General features: G+C 35.5%; 1 protein-coding gene across 7 annotated transcripts in view; it reads right to left on the bottom strand.

Moving 5' to 3' along the window:
- The window catches only part of LCORL (ligand dependent nuclear receptor corepressor like), an 84,246-nt gene that overhangs the window by 5,522 nt on the left and 62,108 nt on the right, over positions 1-16,616 (bottom strand). Inside the window, exon 7 of one of the 7 annotated variants that reach the window (XM_054823847.1) lies at positions 11,194-16,072. The exons of 2 other annotated variants lie outside the window; for them this stretch is intronic. In XM_054823847.1, coding sequence (XP_054679822.1) covers positions 11,194-16,072 — 4,879 coding nt within the window. Of the gene's footprint in view, positions 1-10,070; positions 16,073-16,616 lie in introns of those variants that run through there. 4 more of the 7 variants (XM_054823849.1, XM_054823848.1, XM_054823851.1 and 1 more) reach the window with 4 other exon arrangements.

Genomic DNA, 16,616 nt, shown 5'->3' on the forward strand with positions numbered 1-16,616 from the left:
TTTGTGATATATAGCACGGAGCTGAGGCTTTTAGAGAGAGGTATCAAAAATACTGTAAATAGTAAACCTTTAGCAGCATAGAAATTTTTTCTCTGTACAAACTACTCGAACATTTCCCAGACAAGGAAATAGTGGAATATATTAGGTTAAAATCCGCAATGAATACAGCAGCCTCGGCATGCTTTCAAACAGAGATTGATTTGATAATGCAACATACATTGAAATTAAAGTAAACCAAGCACACACAGGCAGATTTATTGTCTCTAAAATCTGAACTCATCTTTCCACAATGGCAAAATGCAACAACAAAGAAATCTACAAAGAAATGTCTCATTTCCATTTATCAAGTGCATTCTCATTGCAATAAGAAATATTGTTTTTCAGCTGAGTGGATGGAATCCCATTTGGGAATCTGAGAAAGAAATGTACTGGAAATAGATGGCATACTCAACTAGATCAAAGCAAGCGGGGGGATGATAAGCAATATTCAGGGAGTCTTTTAAAAATGAGATGTAAGAGCTGGGTTTAACAAACACAGCTGGAACACTAAGACAAATAAAACAGTATGCAAGACAGAACCCAAGACAAGAGGAGAACTGAATGGAGACAAAAAGATGGGGTGAGAAGTCAGAACCAGGCATAGTCCCAGGCTGAAATTATGGTGGAAAAGTTTCTTTTGCTCTTCACACTAACTCAAAAATGTTTTCTTGGTTTGAAGGGAAAAAAAGTAAGGGTGGAAAGAAGAACTAGGAATGAAATACATATGAAATGCATGAGAAATACAGCTAAGAGAGGCTAGTAGGGATTTGCTGAGCACTTGTGGCACATCAGCGAAAGAGGGTTACTTACTGGTAGCTATTTCCTGAAACTATATATTGAAACATCCATACACTGTTCAAGCTTTAAGTTTAACTTGCAGAGAGACAAAATTATATAGCAGTGGATCTTTGTTGCACTTTTTACATCAGTAATTCGTCTCCAAAGAACACGGCACAACAGTAAGACCATACAGCATACACTATGCATTCTTGTCATTTTTGACAAGTTTAAGTCCAGGCACCATTCCTGTCCTCTTTTTAAGTCAGAATTAATTAAAGCAGCCTGACTTAGAAACTTATTTAGAACTGTGATCTTTTTGACAGGAATCACTATGTTTTGTGGTAATACAGATTATTTAGCAGTCCACAGAAGGCACAGGGTTCTTAAAGAACAAGGAAGCTGTCACTGAAATGGGTATGAAGTGATAAAATTTGAGGGCATAATTTACTAGTGATGATAGTATTAACCCTGTTAAGGAAAAAAATAGTCCTATGATCTCAAATCGTTCATAGCATACTGTCTTCAAAGATCTTGGAAACAAAAACGAGCTAAGAATCTAACAGTTGAAAGGAAGCACCACTAATTTTATGATGAACATAATTAATTCTTAGCATCTAGGCACTGCCGTGAAACAAGTCTGCCACTGATCATCAGTTCCATGAAGGTAAGCTACCTGATTTCTATGAATTATTAGAAGCTAGAAGCATGCAAATAAATGAAAAAAACCCTAAACACCTGTTGTGCAGATGAGTACTGTTGCGTGGCCTTAGAAACCTACTGTAACAGAAAAAGGTTTTTTATTCTACTTATTCATAATTAAAAATGCTCTCGAACAAGGTACAATAAGGCTTGGAGGGTCAGAACAGAGTGTGCTGGTTCGGGCTGTTCTGCCACCATCTCAATACTGCGATGAATGCAGCTATGTAAATCTTGTCATTTGAGCTAGATTAATCTCAAATCTTTAATTCACAATAATTTTTTGACATTACAAATGCAATCATATTATGGAGGGAGATCTTCTCAGAAATATGAGGAGACAGTCCCAGGGTGGTTTATAAGCCACCAGACTTCTGAATTAAGGAAGGTCAAACAATAATTTGCAAATAAGTCATTTCCTTTTCTGAGATTTCTACTACTTAAATATAATTTAAAAACAGCTGTGAGTAGTAAACTGATAAATATGAAATGTCTCGGGAACAAATATATACAAAAGAAGAATTTCTTCAAACACGCATGTCTGGAACTTTAAACTAGAAAGGCAGGTAAGAAACACTGCCACAGTTTTAAGAATGGACACCTTAAATATAGCCTTTAAATTTATATTTGTATTGTAAATAAATTTCTTAAAAAGATTGTTGCTCAGTATTTTGAAATGTATACTAAGTCCCCCAATAAGAACACCGAAACCTAACTTTAAGTAATCCCCCCCGAATTTGGGCTCCATTCCAAATGGAAAACATGACACAGATAAAAAAGCACCATCTAAGTGAAAATAAGACAATATTTTTTTTGATTAAGAAAAATATGTTATTCTTACAGCTTCTAGACAAGAATTTCAGCTAGACTGCCATTTCATGTATAGGAAGCAAATTCATTCTTTGAAGCAAATAATAAAAATGTCAATAGTTTGAAATACACAACTTTGAGGGCAAGCCTGTGTCAGTAAAATACCAAGTATAATCTCTGCCTATTTGTGAAATTCACACCTTAGATAAGAGGAACCTGTGACAAGATCTATCTGAGAAGACTGATTTCCCTAAGCATCTTAATTTTTGTGTATGCAAGTATTTCAATATGAAATGTGAAAATCTTATTATTCTGATTCTTAGTAGGACTAGAATTTAGAAATATTCTACCCTGAGCTGCAAAGTGAAAACAGAATAGGAACACCTGCCTAAGACCTGCTTGGAAAACCATGAAGACTGTAGTCACATTACTCACTAATGGCTTGACAACTGATATAAAACATTCAAAACCAAGGAGAAATGCATAGGCTTATGCTTTTGAAAGGATTTTAAGTCCTAAGCCAATGTTAAATTAAGGCCATTTCTACTGGCAGGCACACAATAAGAAAAGCAGGTCTAAAGTCGATCATCATTGAAGAAAGAGCTACAGCCAAGTTAAGCTACCTGCCCCACCTATGGATAAACCACAATAAAAGACAGAAGCACAGATTCCTTTTACATATACCTGGAAGTGGAGACAGAAAGGAGCACAGGCCTGTAAGGAGAGGATGGAGAGGAGGTGAGCTGGCACAGCCATCGAAAGAGAAGTTTTGAAACTGCTGTCTAAATTTAATTTGTGGTAAGGAACTGATAAAGCTGAATGCAGACATAAGTCAGGTGAATTTCTGCTGCTGAAAGAACAAATCAGACAGTAAAATCTGTCAGATTGACAAAAGCAAAGAAAAGAATACAGAAAAAAAGCGTAGGTCTTTGTAAAGCATCAAGTTTCTCACTAAAGATTTACATCCTCTCAATAAAGCAATAGTTAGCTTTATTTGTACTCCAAAGAACACCGAAGAATAATCTAAGCAGCCTTTACTGATGTCTAGAACATGAGAAATCAGCATCAGGAAAAGGTCCCCTTCCTTCAGTTATGAAAAAATGGAAAGAGAAATAGGAATTGCTAGACCTGTTCCACAAGAACAGAATGTGCAATTTGCCACAAGAATGGGAGCAGAGACAGCAGTTTTTCTAGAATTATAACGTGTAGAGCTTTTGGTCCAAAAGCATGGAGCTAGGAAGACAAAGTCTGTTTATACATCCTGATTTTGGAAAATACATGTATCTTTACACTGTAGGAAAAAAATTAAAAGTTACCTGGTCTTCAATAAGAAACAGTGGATTAAAAAGTAGGCATGGCTATTTAGAAAAGATTTTCCATACCTGGATTTGAAGAAATCTATGACAAAAGCTGACTGACATCTTTCTTGCTCATATGATACTATAAATCTCTTCTCAGGTCTAAGAGACAGGATGGACCAGTGGAAGTACACAACGACAAATACGCAGTAAAAAACAAAAAAGAGAACAAAATTGGGCTGCAGTCATTCTGCAGTGCTCCTGAGAGTATTCTTTGGTACGCACAAAGATACAGCTTGGAAAAAAAGAGAGCTCATGCGTGATCTGAGAATCAATTAAAGTTTGGCACTAAAGGAGGGCAAAGTATGAAGAGCAGATGCAGATGAATGTGGAACAACCAGAGTGTAAGGCTCTGAATGATCCAAACAGTGGTTTGGACATGGATCTGAATAAAATAAATGAATAAAAGCAATGGTGTGAAATAAACCACAGGTCAGCAGGAAGCACGGCAAAGTACCAACGCAGGTTAGGCAGTTCTTTAACAAAGGTGCAGGCGGCTATTGTGCATCACATATGAAGCACAAGTCAATGCTAGATTGCTGTAAAAATACAAGGATATACAAGTACGTACCATGATATATAAAAAGCAGTGGAATAGCTAACATTGGAAGAGATAGTCAATGAAGGTGGTGTAATTTTCATTATGCAAGCTAAACCATTATGGGAAGTGGTGAGATATCCTGTCTGGGCTCCTCAGCCTCCCTGAAAAAGTGTGCACACTTCCTATGCTTCTGTGAGAGAGGAGAAAAGGTAGAATGCTGCAGGGAAAACATAGCTAGTCTGACTTATTAAAGCAAGTAATATTAAAAATCATGTTGACAAAAATCACACCTTGAGAAAAAAGAAATAAAACGAGCATTTAGATGAGAAAACAAGTCAGGCAGCTGAAAGCTGGCAATCCGTTAAGGAGGAAAAAGAAGTAACGGAGGAGATATGAAAACTGAAGTAATTCAAGACGACAGAAGAAGATGGAGAGAGATGTGTCTCAACAGCAGCATTATTTTGTCAAAGAAGTACACTGCAACCAATCTAAACATTATTTTGAGTCATAATCTAGTTAGGAACATGATAGAGATGTGCGGAGTCCATTTTAATTATTGCTCAGTTACAATAACTTTAATATTTTATTTGACTAAGTGAAATAATTTCTATTTTCTTTTCTACTTTTTAATAAAGCACTATTAAAAAAATTCTTGCAAACAACAAAGTAATTAAAAATGCCAATTAACTTCTAAATGGAGACCTCAATCTAGTTTTATTTGCAGTATTTCAAAGAACTGATTTTCTCTTAAAATGGTACATTAGAAATGTTCTCAGTTCATAGGTAGCACATATCCCTATAGAAATATATATAGGTACAGGTCTGTAAATGGTACATTTCTATAAACTTGTATTTGTTAAAAAACATAAATTGGGTTTCCAAACATTTTCTTCTGATTTATTTTAAACTATCTCATAATATCTTTTAAATAACTAGGAAGTAAACTTTGTCAATGAGGCCTCCATAAACTTTCTTTGCCAGATTACGCACCCAAAACACCGTCATGTTTCATATTACATTGAGACCACGACGCATGGCACTACCTCCATTACCACTCAGGGCAAAACCGTCAAGCTATGACGTCGTAGTGGTGTGTGCATGTGAATGCAAAATGCTGCTCTTAAAATCTTGGGCTTCCCATATAAAACAATTTCCATTCAGATATGTCCATCTAATGAGTTGTTGATAGTTGTAAAAATGTCTGGCTTAATTAGGATCTGAAGGCTGTCAAGAGCTTTCAGAAACACTCAGTACACTGGTAATGCTCAAGATTCAAGGCCATTTTAAAGGGCAGAGAGTCTGTCTTTTTCGTGTTGACGTAGGAAACACCAGAGAAAAAAGGTCTTATGATAAAAAATGCTGTCCTTAAAATAGGGCAAAAATATCATTTGTATTAAATTAATATGCAGTTACAAAATGAAGACAAGGAAGGAACATAAAAAATGAAATGTAATTTCTAACAGCTACCCAATGTTTCCCTAGAATTGAAACAAAATTTCAGTAAGTTAATAATATTTAGCATAACTTTGTAAAGCCCTGCAAACAAATGTTTAGAGTTTCTCCTGAAATACTTTAAAATAATGAACATATTTCTACTAGTCTCAAATTTAAACAATGTCTTTAAGGCACAGCTGTGTCATTATAGCAAAACGAAAGGACACTGCTAGCAAAAGGATAAACAGTGAATAACTGTGGCATTATATTTGGCTTGAAAATCTGAAGAAGGTGTCGAATCACCAAAGGACAGACTACAACTATCTTTTGATTGACTGAAGAGGAATTAGGGAAGGAAAATCTACCCAAGAGTACATGCAAAGAACAGCCCAGTCATCTCACACCACTGTAAATCTTCCCCTTGAGTCTGGGACTAGAATCAGCACTTGGAATGTAACCAACTGAAGATTCTGGTATAAGACACTACAAAAATTTGGTGAGAGAAAAAAACCACCACTAGCTTTAGCATATACATGATAGAGGAATGCAAATGAAGGCACAATACACATACCTCTATGAATGAAAGCATCTTTCTTGAGCAGGACTATTTTCCCTGAGCTCAATACCAACATGTGGAATTGTTTCAGTATAATTACCCTACTTTGTGATGATTTGCCTACATAAATACTTCATTTACAAGTAACATCGTCGCAAGCTGTGTACTTTTCTATCTAACATCAACCAAAGCTCCACTTTAAGGCAGTAAACTCTTAACAGAAGAGAGGATTTTAAAAACGATATGTACTTGTCATCTTTTCAAAAGTGCTAGGCAAGCCTAGGAAAACTACTATTTTGTCTTCTGGAGAAAGGCTTAAGCAGAAAGACAGAAGCATATCTATATTTATATAGTTTTATCAGTTCCCTAAAGAAAGCTGAAAAATTTAACCACTTCCTCAGGACTGAGAACAAATAGGAAAGCATGAATATGATATTCTCTGTTTTTGAGGAAATCAAATTACAAAGAGATAACAAAACAATACTGAATAAAATGATGAGAATAACCCCCCACTTAGGTATAAAACTAGGTATATAAATCCTACACAAAAGCTTAATGATCATGACACTGAACTACAGAAATTTCCTTGCAGGTAAAGGAAATGAAAGACTTCAGGGTGGAGTTCTTCAAAAGACGCCTACTATTCAAATAAGGAAAAGTAAAAATCCTTAGCTCAGAATCCTCAAAAGAACATGAGGAACAGCGTACCACAAGGCAATATGTGAATGACCACAGTTTAAAAGGAAAACACCACCCAAAATTTTTACACCTCATACTAGATCATATGATGGGAGAGAAAGACAAGGGAAGGACAGACTATATAACTGCATTTGGCAAGTGGAATTCCAGAGTGTATTAGAGTGTGGTATCGGAGCTGCTGTTGTTGCATTAAGGGGAATGAGGCAGAGACCATTAAGTTCATTAAATGAGTCAGGATTTATTATACCTGTATAGACAACTATATATCAAGTCTACCTTTCTGCTTTTATAATTCTGCCATTAAAAATGGCCCACTTACTGAGAATAGTCATTCATTTCAATATTGTTTCTACATTTTCTATTAATTTTCTTACTTTGTTTTATGGTTGGCTGTGGAAAAAGCGACTTCTTGTCTGGCAATTAGAGTGATGAAAATTTGTATCTGCTTACTCTGCATCACAGGTGAAACTTATTCTGAAGCCAAGTAACCTTGTGAGGAAAAGCCTTTGTGAAAAGAGCTAAGAGATGGTGGTTGAAAAGGATTTCTCAAAATCAACAGACAGAATGACTGTTACACTATGTCCCTCTTGCATTTGACCTAAGTCAGTGTTTTAAATTTGTTCCACGTTAGGAGTGTAGAATGTGCTCCTTCATGAAAGAGAAAGCTGAAGGGACTTGGTAAAAACAATCTTTCTTGTCACTGGATCATTGGTGTGAGACTAACGTCTTCTGCAGTAGTAAGAAAGCGATTCACATTGTGTAGCCTTATCGCTACTGGATTGCCCTACCATCAGGCAAATAAGCAACAATACTGGAGCATTAATGCTATACTAATATAGATGTGTAAAGAGTTCATACAATTTTCCCTCCCAATTTTAAGAAAATTTACGGTAATAGAAAGTTTATGAAAAGTTTGTCTGTTGTCAGATTAAAACAGGTATTATTTTACATGCAGAATCAAGATACCAATTAGACTCATAAAAATACCATTTTCATAGTTAGACTCCTAACTCTTGTAGTCAACTTTGAAATAATTACAAAGATTAGCAAATTCTCATTTTAAGTACTACACTAACTTGATCTCATTAAGATAGCATTTAAAAACAGCATTCAAATAAAAGGAAAAATTAAAATGGAAAATTTATATTCTCTGCGAAGAAATACAATAGATTTTCTTCTAAAACTTCCAGACTACTTGAAGAAAAGCCATATTATAAGGGAGAAAATGAAAAAGTTCATTTTAGATGAAGAAAAGATCCTAGCTTCAAGTGATTGGAATTGATTTTTAAAAGCTTTTCTATGTGAACTCCCACCTTGACACAAAGGGTAAGTAGACAGGTATGCCCTGTCATCACAGCATGCAGTACTGCCTGCTACTGTAGTAGGTCCACAGCCTCCTTGGCACCTGTGATAAATCCACATCCTCTAAAGCAGATTTTTAAAATATTCAGTAGATTATAAGTTCCTAAAATGGAGTTTCATATTGTGTCCCGTTTTATTGTTGGATAATAGTTTCTCTTATTTTAGCTTGGCTCTCTTGAAGCATTTTTGGATCTAGTTTGGCCAAGTCCAAAGCATGTGAATGTGGTCTTCAGCATTATAAGGAAACACACTGAACCACCCTCACAGAAAGAAACATAAATGCTTTCCTGAAAACATAATTATGTAATTTTCATTGCCACCACAGACAGTAATAATGTTTCAGTGTTGCTAAAGAAATTAAAACTGTCAGCACACAGATTTACAGTAAAAAGGGAACTGCCCCTCAACACATCAAATGCATTGTTGAAGCAACAGTTCAGAAGTCAAGTAGTAACAAACAGCATATGGACCAACGTATCTATCACCCACATTATGCTGAGTAAAAAAGGCAATACAAAAACGTGATGGACTCTCTTCTGCTACTACAATGAGTACATGGATAGTTCTAGTTGCTCAAGACTACCTTGAGCTGTAACAACTCAATTGCTTTATCTTCACTTGCACATTCTAACAAAAATTGAGTATACATGAAAATTCAGTAACAACATTCTGCCTACCTGCCACAATGCTTCACAATAAAACAGCATCATAACACCTCTGTCTTTCAAGAGTATTTGGTAAGACACCAAGATCAGTAAAACTTGAAGAAAAACTTTAAATATTGACCATAAATGTGTATATAAGAACATTTCAAGCATGACAACAGAACAATGATAAAGTTCAGCATACCACATCAACAAAAATACAGTTGAAAGAACATACGAATGAATGATGATGTTTTCATGTGCATTAAACTTCCAGATGCAGGAAATATGTTTGAAAACACATGCATGCACAGCTAGAAATCATGTTATTTCTTTTTAGTCAGTAGCTATACTCTAGACTAAAAATGTTTGTATGATTTCCTTTGCTAGTGCAGACAGTACACAATGTTGAATCAACATGCTGAAACACAACATCCTTTTCTGTATCGGACAATCCCCTAATACTGCAACAGTACCCCTAAAAAAGGTTTGAGGTTACAGGTGTGGAGAAAATGCCAGAATCTTTGTCTTTTAACATTTACTTAATCAATGAATGTTTTGTCATATCCCTTCTAAGGACAACGATTGATATGAGGAACTATGAGTAAAAGGGAAAACAACAAAAACTGTAAATGAAATAATGTAAAATATTAAAACAGTTATCAGATTTCCTAAAGATCCAAAACTAAAGGAGGAAAGTTATCAGGTAAATAAAACTGAGTCCCAATTAAAACTAACATGAGACCGTATCACAGCAATAGCTCTTACATTGCCATAGCAAGAAAATGTTTAAAGATAAATATAATTTGAATGCAAAATTTTCTCAACTACTGTCAAAATTATGACATAAAAGTACGAGAGAGCTCTTTCTTAATTTGTAAAATAAACCCCCAAACCAGACAGATGTTACCCTTTCCTTTTCTAGTTCCGGCTTTTTTACAGCAATCTTGTGTGAAGGTTTGAACTTCTTAAAACCAAGTTTTTTATGTTGAGGTTGGCCCCAAATCAGTGAATTAAAATACAAAATAATAATCTAAAGATAGGAAAAGCTCGTCTTTGGAAAAGCAGGGTTACACTGAATGAGCCTAATATGAAGAATTTTAGATATGACATAAAGCACAAAAGAAATAAAGTATACAAGAGCCATAATATTGTTTATATTACAATTTAAATTAACTTTTCAGTTTATTATCAGGGACAGTTTTCTACAATGTGGAATACAAAGGGGGACATTAGATTTCGCTCTAATATTTTGAATAGTTTTTTTTATTCTTCGGGCAATATAATCAGATTAGCTAATACAATATTGTTTCTACAAATGAATGCTTCTTGCTTCTGCAGTAATTTAATTCCCATTGTAGAACTTTTTTTTTTTTAACTTGGTGAGTATTTCACACCTTAGGTATTTTACTGAAATGAGTTGAGACTTCTGTTTCAAGAGATCTCTTCACCCAACAAAAGAAATAATTTCACAAGTGTACCCTCTTTGTAATATAATGGCCTTTCTGAGATCACAGTTGTATTACAATGTATTATAAATATCTAGCTTTAAAAAGGGATTTAATTTCACACTAGCCTAAAAAGATTCCAAGCCAATGCCTTTAGCATAGTAACTGTATATTGTATTTGTGTAGAATAATTTTGCATTTTAAATTGTTCTCTAAGGATTCAATGCGCAAATCCTTTCGAGTCAGCGCTGAATGGATACTAAAACGGATCTCTGAATTAATACTTCTTAGAAGTACATACTACTATCTTTTGCTGTATAATTATAAAACCATTACAGATTTACATTAGAAATCATTCAATAACAATTTTTTTAAACAGCTATATGTTAATACACTGAATTTCTGCTTCATTTTAGAATTTACCCTTCCTCACAATATGAGAAACTACGCAGTGGAATAAAATTCTATTCCTTTTGAAATTAATAACCAGTTGCGACTGACTTCAGATATGTCAGAATTTGATTTGTTGTCTGTCTGAACTGTATTAGTTACCTCTTTCTCTTTTATCTTGGTGTGTTACAGCTGTAATAGAATGTAACACACCTACCGTAGCTAAACGATTTGTGTAAAATATCATATACATTTTAAAATTGCACTTTTGGCATTATTCTGATGCTATACAATGTTTAATTTCATGACTTCGCTGAAATTAGTATCTGAGTATCATGCAATAAAAAAAATAAATCCAAAGTGCTTAGTTGTTTGACTTCTCCAATTCTTTAAGATTGCAATTTTAAGATGAAGGGGGGAACAGGAACTTACCTACTTGGTACTTTGGGTAATAAGTTGCCATTTGTCCACTACTGCATGATTGTCTCTTATGCCTTTTTCTTATATTTGTGTCAGTGGTATCCCATTGTGGACTTTTTCTTTTGTTTATTCTGATAAGGACTTCAGAACTACCAGCAGGATTATCATCATGGTTTACACCACCACTAAATTTTCTGCTGTGAAATTGGTCATCCAGCCTTTCAGTCACTTTAGAAGAATTAGATCCTTTAGTTGTTTCCATTTCATTTTCTTGTTTCTTTAATGCATTTTGCTTAGTAGAATAGGATCTTAAAAGAGGATGTCTTTTTTCTTCCATATAGGCCTGATTGCTCTTACTTTCAACAGCTTCAGGAGAATAAATGACATTATTTAACTTAAATGAATTGTGCTGCTCAATATGGTTGATTTTTCTCAGAAATATTCTACAATCTTTAAAGGTTTTGGCTTTCCAAGTATTTTGAAACAGTTTATCTTGGCTTTGTTCTTTTCTAATGTTTTGTTGGCAACAAATTGTTCCATTTGTCTCTGCATGTGACTTAAGTATATTTGCTAAACCAGGATGTTGGTTAAAGTCAGAAGATCCCATCATCTGTTGAACATCTCTGGCTTCATTTTCAGTTGGCAAGAGGATACTGTGAGAGTCTACCAAAGTCTGAGTGGGCTGGATTTCTACCGTATTTTTTTCCTGGAGCTTGGGCATTTCATCATTGGTTTCCCCACTTGGACTTTTAAACAACTGGCTTTGGCAAAAGAACGGTAAATTTTTCTTTTTTGATTTCCAGCCTCCGGGAGCCTGATTATATAGTTTTTTTGTTTGCCCCCACCTATCACACTGTAACTTCTTAAATTCATTTCTTTTTAATCTGGCTAACATGAAATTATTTTTCATGCTTAAGACTGGAGACCTCACCATGTTATGTAATATTTGTAATTTCCCTGCTGGTTTTGAAGGAGAGGATAGTGCAAACTTTTTAAAGTGCTTTCTGAAAGGGCAGCTACTAAGATCAGATTGTTTAGTTTCCATCTTTATCTCTCTAGTACTAACTACTTCTAAAGGATTGCGAGCATTTGCCTTCCTCACTAGAGAGAGCGACTGTGTTTCTGTAGTTTGCATAAACCAGGTGCAGAGTTCATTCATATCACACTTTTTCTGAAAAAGCATTTTTATAGGTGATGTTTCAAATTCTACAAGGCAGGAGTCTAAATGGTTTGACATTTCAGTATTACACTCTTGTTCAATGGGATCCCTTTTTTCACATACACATTTATCAAACTCATTTCCCCCCACTCGCAACCAGGTATTAGTTATCTGTTCAAATCTATTATTTAGTTCTTCCAATAAAGTGTCACTTGAAGTGGAAGTAGCCCACCACCTGAGAGAGGGATTTGATGAAAAAATGGGATCCGATGATACTTCATTAATGGGCCCAAATTCACCACCATCCTTAAGATCCTTTTTTGCATTTCCTGAATTTCTCAGTTCTGAGGTATCTTTTGATGCTCTGCTCTGATTTGATTGCCTATGTTTTTCCTTGCGATCTTTAGCTTTTTTCAGATGGAGTTTGTAAGATTTATGTAGTAAGGCACTTCTACAAGTAAACGCACTAGAAGATGCTAATGAATGTAAAAAATGCAGTGAGGGTTTTCTGTCTCTAGCAGAATGTCTCAACGGAATTTCACGTTTTCTTGACACTGTTGCAATGACATTGTTTGATCCATCCTCTCTAGAATCTTTCTGCATGCTCTTTACTTGACCTATGTTATTGCACAGTTGATTTTTTCTCTCCTGTGGTATGTTTTTTTCTAACACGGTCTGCTGTTGCAAAGGAGGCAAACAGTTACTAATACTCACTTTTCTTTCCTGAGGTGAAACTCTATTAACAGTCACTGATATGCCGGAGATTTTTACTTTTGCTGGCCTACCAGGTTTTCGAATGGTGGTTAACGGTTTCTTAATTGGCCGTATAATATTGCTGCAAGGATGTGGTGATGCTAGGTTACTCTTGATAGGTCTGACATAGTCATAACCAGACACCTCATTTTCAGTAGAAGAATTCTGTAAGGCTTTTACTATTTCAGTCAGAGCATTTTCACTTTCTGCATCGTGCCTCGCTTTGCTGTGGTGATTAGCAAAATTAGAATCAATGTGTTGTGTGGGCAGAATACCGATTACATTTAGATTACCTTCAGAAACATGTCTCTTAGTTCTTCTTGACCTTCCGAAAACAACTGTCACAGTAATATTTTTGTTGCTGTTAACTTCTTCTATTACTGCTGCACCAGATTTGGTACTTTTACCGTCACTGCTCAGTTCAGGTCTACGTTCTGTGCTTTCAGTCACATCTATTTTTGGTTTTGGGGGCCGTCCAATAGGTCTCTTAACCTGCTTAACAACTTGAGGACCTATTTTCTTTGGTCTGCCAGGTTTTCTTTTTAAAACTGATTCACTGCTACTGCTTGATTTCTCCACAACTTCGTCATTTTGTTTTGAGTCATTTAAGTTAGTTTGACCAACTGGACAAGAGCTTGTAATTGCTTCTGCATAAACACAACTTGACTCTTCCTTCGTATCATTTTCATTGTAATCACGATCCTTGACACAGATTGCATGAGAAAGATCTCCTGCGGCCTGTTTGTCTAACAAAGTGTTTACGTGCCCCTGAAACAAACAAATATCTGTGCTTCCTTTAGAAGATGCAGCTGCAGATGTCAATGTATATTTGACTCCTTCACTACTATTAACCTCTGAGACAAACATAAGCTTAATAGGACTAGAGTAGTTTAAGGGAGATGAGATCTCCCCAGCTACAGAAGTTGTATGCATATCCTCATTATTAGAAGTCGAACTGGATGAATCAAAGGTCAGAGTTTTCAAAAGGCTATCATTAATTTCTTGATCTATAACCATTTCTCGTTTGTTTGTTGTCACACTCAGAGTTTTGGTTTTACTGCTGCTTGGCACATGTGAGTGTGGAAGGAAGCTTTGTCCTGTGCATCCCATTTCACTCAGAGTGAAGGGTAAGCCTCTTCTAGCAGCTGGGTTCATAACTTGTTCATAAACATTATCTTTTAATTTTTGGCTTATTTTGTAACTGTCCAGCAATGAGTTGTTAGTCTTTCTGGCTAAGCTTATTGTATCTTCTAAACGCTCTACAACAACTTGCAGATTTGTGTCTCTCACAATTTTGCTTATATTTATGTCACTGCATCTTTCAGCATGACCATCTTTCTTTATTTTCATTTTTTCCAAACTTTCTAAAGACTTTTTTGCATTGGATGACTTTCTAAACACAATATTGTTCGTTACATACACCGAGTACCATCCAGGAGGCACAATGTTACGTTTAGTTCTGCCCAAGATTCCATTACTCTCATCCTTTAGAGGAATCTGATCAGTCTCTCCTAAGGATGCGCAATCTCCTTGTGTTTTTGTGAGTTTTGGCTGGCTGGCTGCAATAGGACTGTTTTCTGAAAGAACTAGAAAGCCGGAGCTGGTTTGAAAATTAGTAAGAGGTAGTTTGAAAGGCTCTGTTTGGTGTACAGGAAAGCACATCGGTTTGGTTTGGCAATTCACACACGGATTACTTTCAAGATGTTGCAAAGTCTCATCTTCTATCACAGTAAAACTGTGTCTTTTATTTGGATATATTTTATCGATTTTTTTTGTAGATTTCTTTGCATTTCTCTCTGAAATTGACCTTTTTCTTACAAGAGTTCCATCAAGGCTTGCAAGCTCCCTCTTGATTTGCAAAGACTGTCGTCGAATGAATGGTGAATCAGGCGAATTATACATTGCAAATAAAGTTTCCTGACGCTTGCGAAATCGTGTTTGTATAATTTTATTTTCCATTTGTTTATCATGTTGGTGAAGTAATTCCATAAAGCTGTAATCACTTGCTTTAGCATTATGCAAGAGAGAGGTTATGAAGTCTCCCAATTTGATATCATTTTCTGGTGCCCTGTCACTGCTAGAAAGCTTTACAAGATTTGTTGCAATATCTGTAGTATCTATTGATTTTAACTTTTCATTAATACGGTCCATTAAATCTTGAAAAATGGCAGAATGTTCACCTTTCTCAGCCTTCTCAGAATTTACATAATAATCATTGCTTTCTTGGTCTGTTGATAGCAACGTTCCATCTGAATATTCGGCCTCTTTTCCTCTGCCTGTTTTACCTTCATATTCAAATTCTCCTTTGCTTCCTTCAGCTGGCAAGAGGGATGGAGGCTGGTTGATGGATATTTCAAGCTTGTTATTGTCTAAAGTTGGAAAATCTATAACCAATCCTTCCGATGATTCAAATTCTTTACTCTGTACAGGTGATAGTGGAGGTGGTGATGGGCTGCGAGATCTACTCAAATTTTTAATGCTGTTCAAGAGATCACAATCCTTAGTTGAATATGTACATGCTGCTGCTTTCCCAGAATGCCTGTTATAATTTTGCAATTGTTCAGCACAATACTTATGAGAACTACATGCTTTGTTCACCATTGTCTTAATACATCCAATCGCTACAGCTTGGCATGACAAAGAATGGAAATCTTTAATACAAACAGACAGAGGTGGTAAACAAGTGTTTGGTCTTTGATTTTGTAAACAGCACCTTTTTGTCAGCATATGTCCATTGCAATTGCAAAATGAAACATGAACATCCTCTTCAGCAAGGGAACTGGGAGTTTCAGAGTGGACCAAATGTGTTTGCTTGCAACTGCAAACTATAGGAACATTTTCCTCTTGTATTAAAAATTTTAACATAGCCAAAGTCTGTTGCCAGTGATATGAACAAAAAGACTCCAAAACTTTGTTTAATGTTGATTTTCCTTTTTCCAAATTAGCTGTTTCCTCTGAATTTGCATCAGCTGTTGAGCTTGAACTGAAAATGAAAACAAATCAAAACAAAATATAAATTACAGTAAAACACCATATCTAATGTTTGTTATAATGGTTAAACTCAAACCTAAAAACCTGAAGTTTGCACGACAGTTCTGTTCTATTTGCGCTATTCAATCATACTTGCAAGTGTTACTAGCAATGATGTGCATCTTATCTTTAGTAGTGATAGTCCTACCATAAGAAAAATAATCAGGAATAAATTAAGTGACAAAAAGAATAGTTTGGAACATAGCTTCTCATATCTAAGTGTAATTACAATGATGTCAACATTCTAATATTTCAAACTACCTTAATCGTTAATGAAGGAAAACCTCACCATGAACCTGGGGAGCTTAGTATTACTCCCATTTCACCAACTGAGGCCCAGAGAGGGGAAGTGACTTGCCTACGGTCACAATTCAAGGTTGCGGCAGAGGCAAGAATGGATCCATCTCTCCTGATCGCCACCCTAAGACATTCATACACCAAAGTGTATTGAATGCTTTTCAGGATACTCTTAAAGATCCTTCTAAAGACATTTTTAT

This window comes from Grus americana, chromosome 4 (assembly GCF_028858705.1).
Source record: "Grus americana isolate bGruAme1 chromosome 4, bGruAme1.mat, whole genome shotgun sequence".
NCBI classification, from domain to species: Eukaryota; Metazoa; Chordata; class Aves; order Gruiformes; family Gruidae; genus Grus; species Grus americana.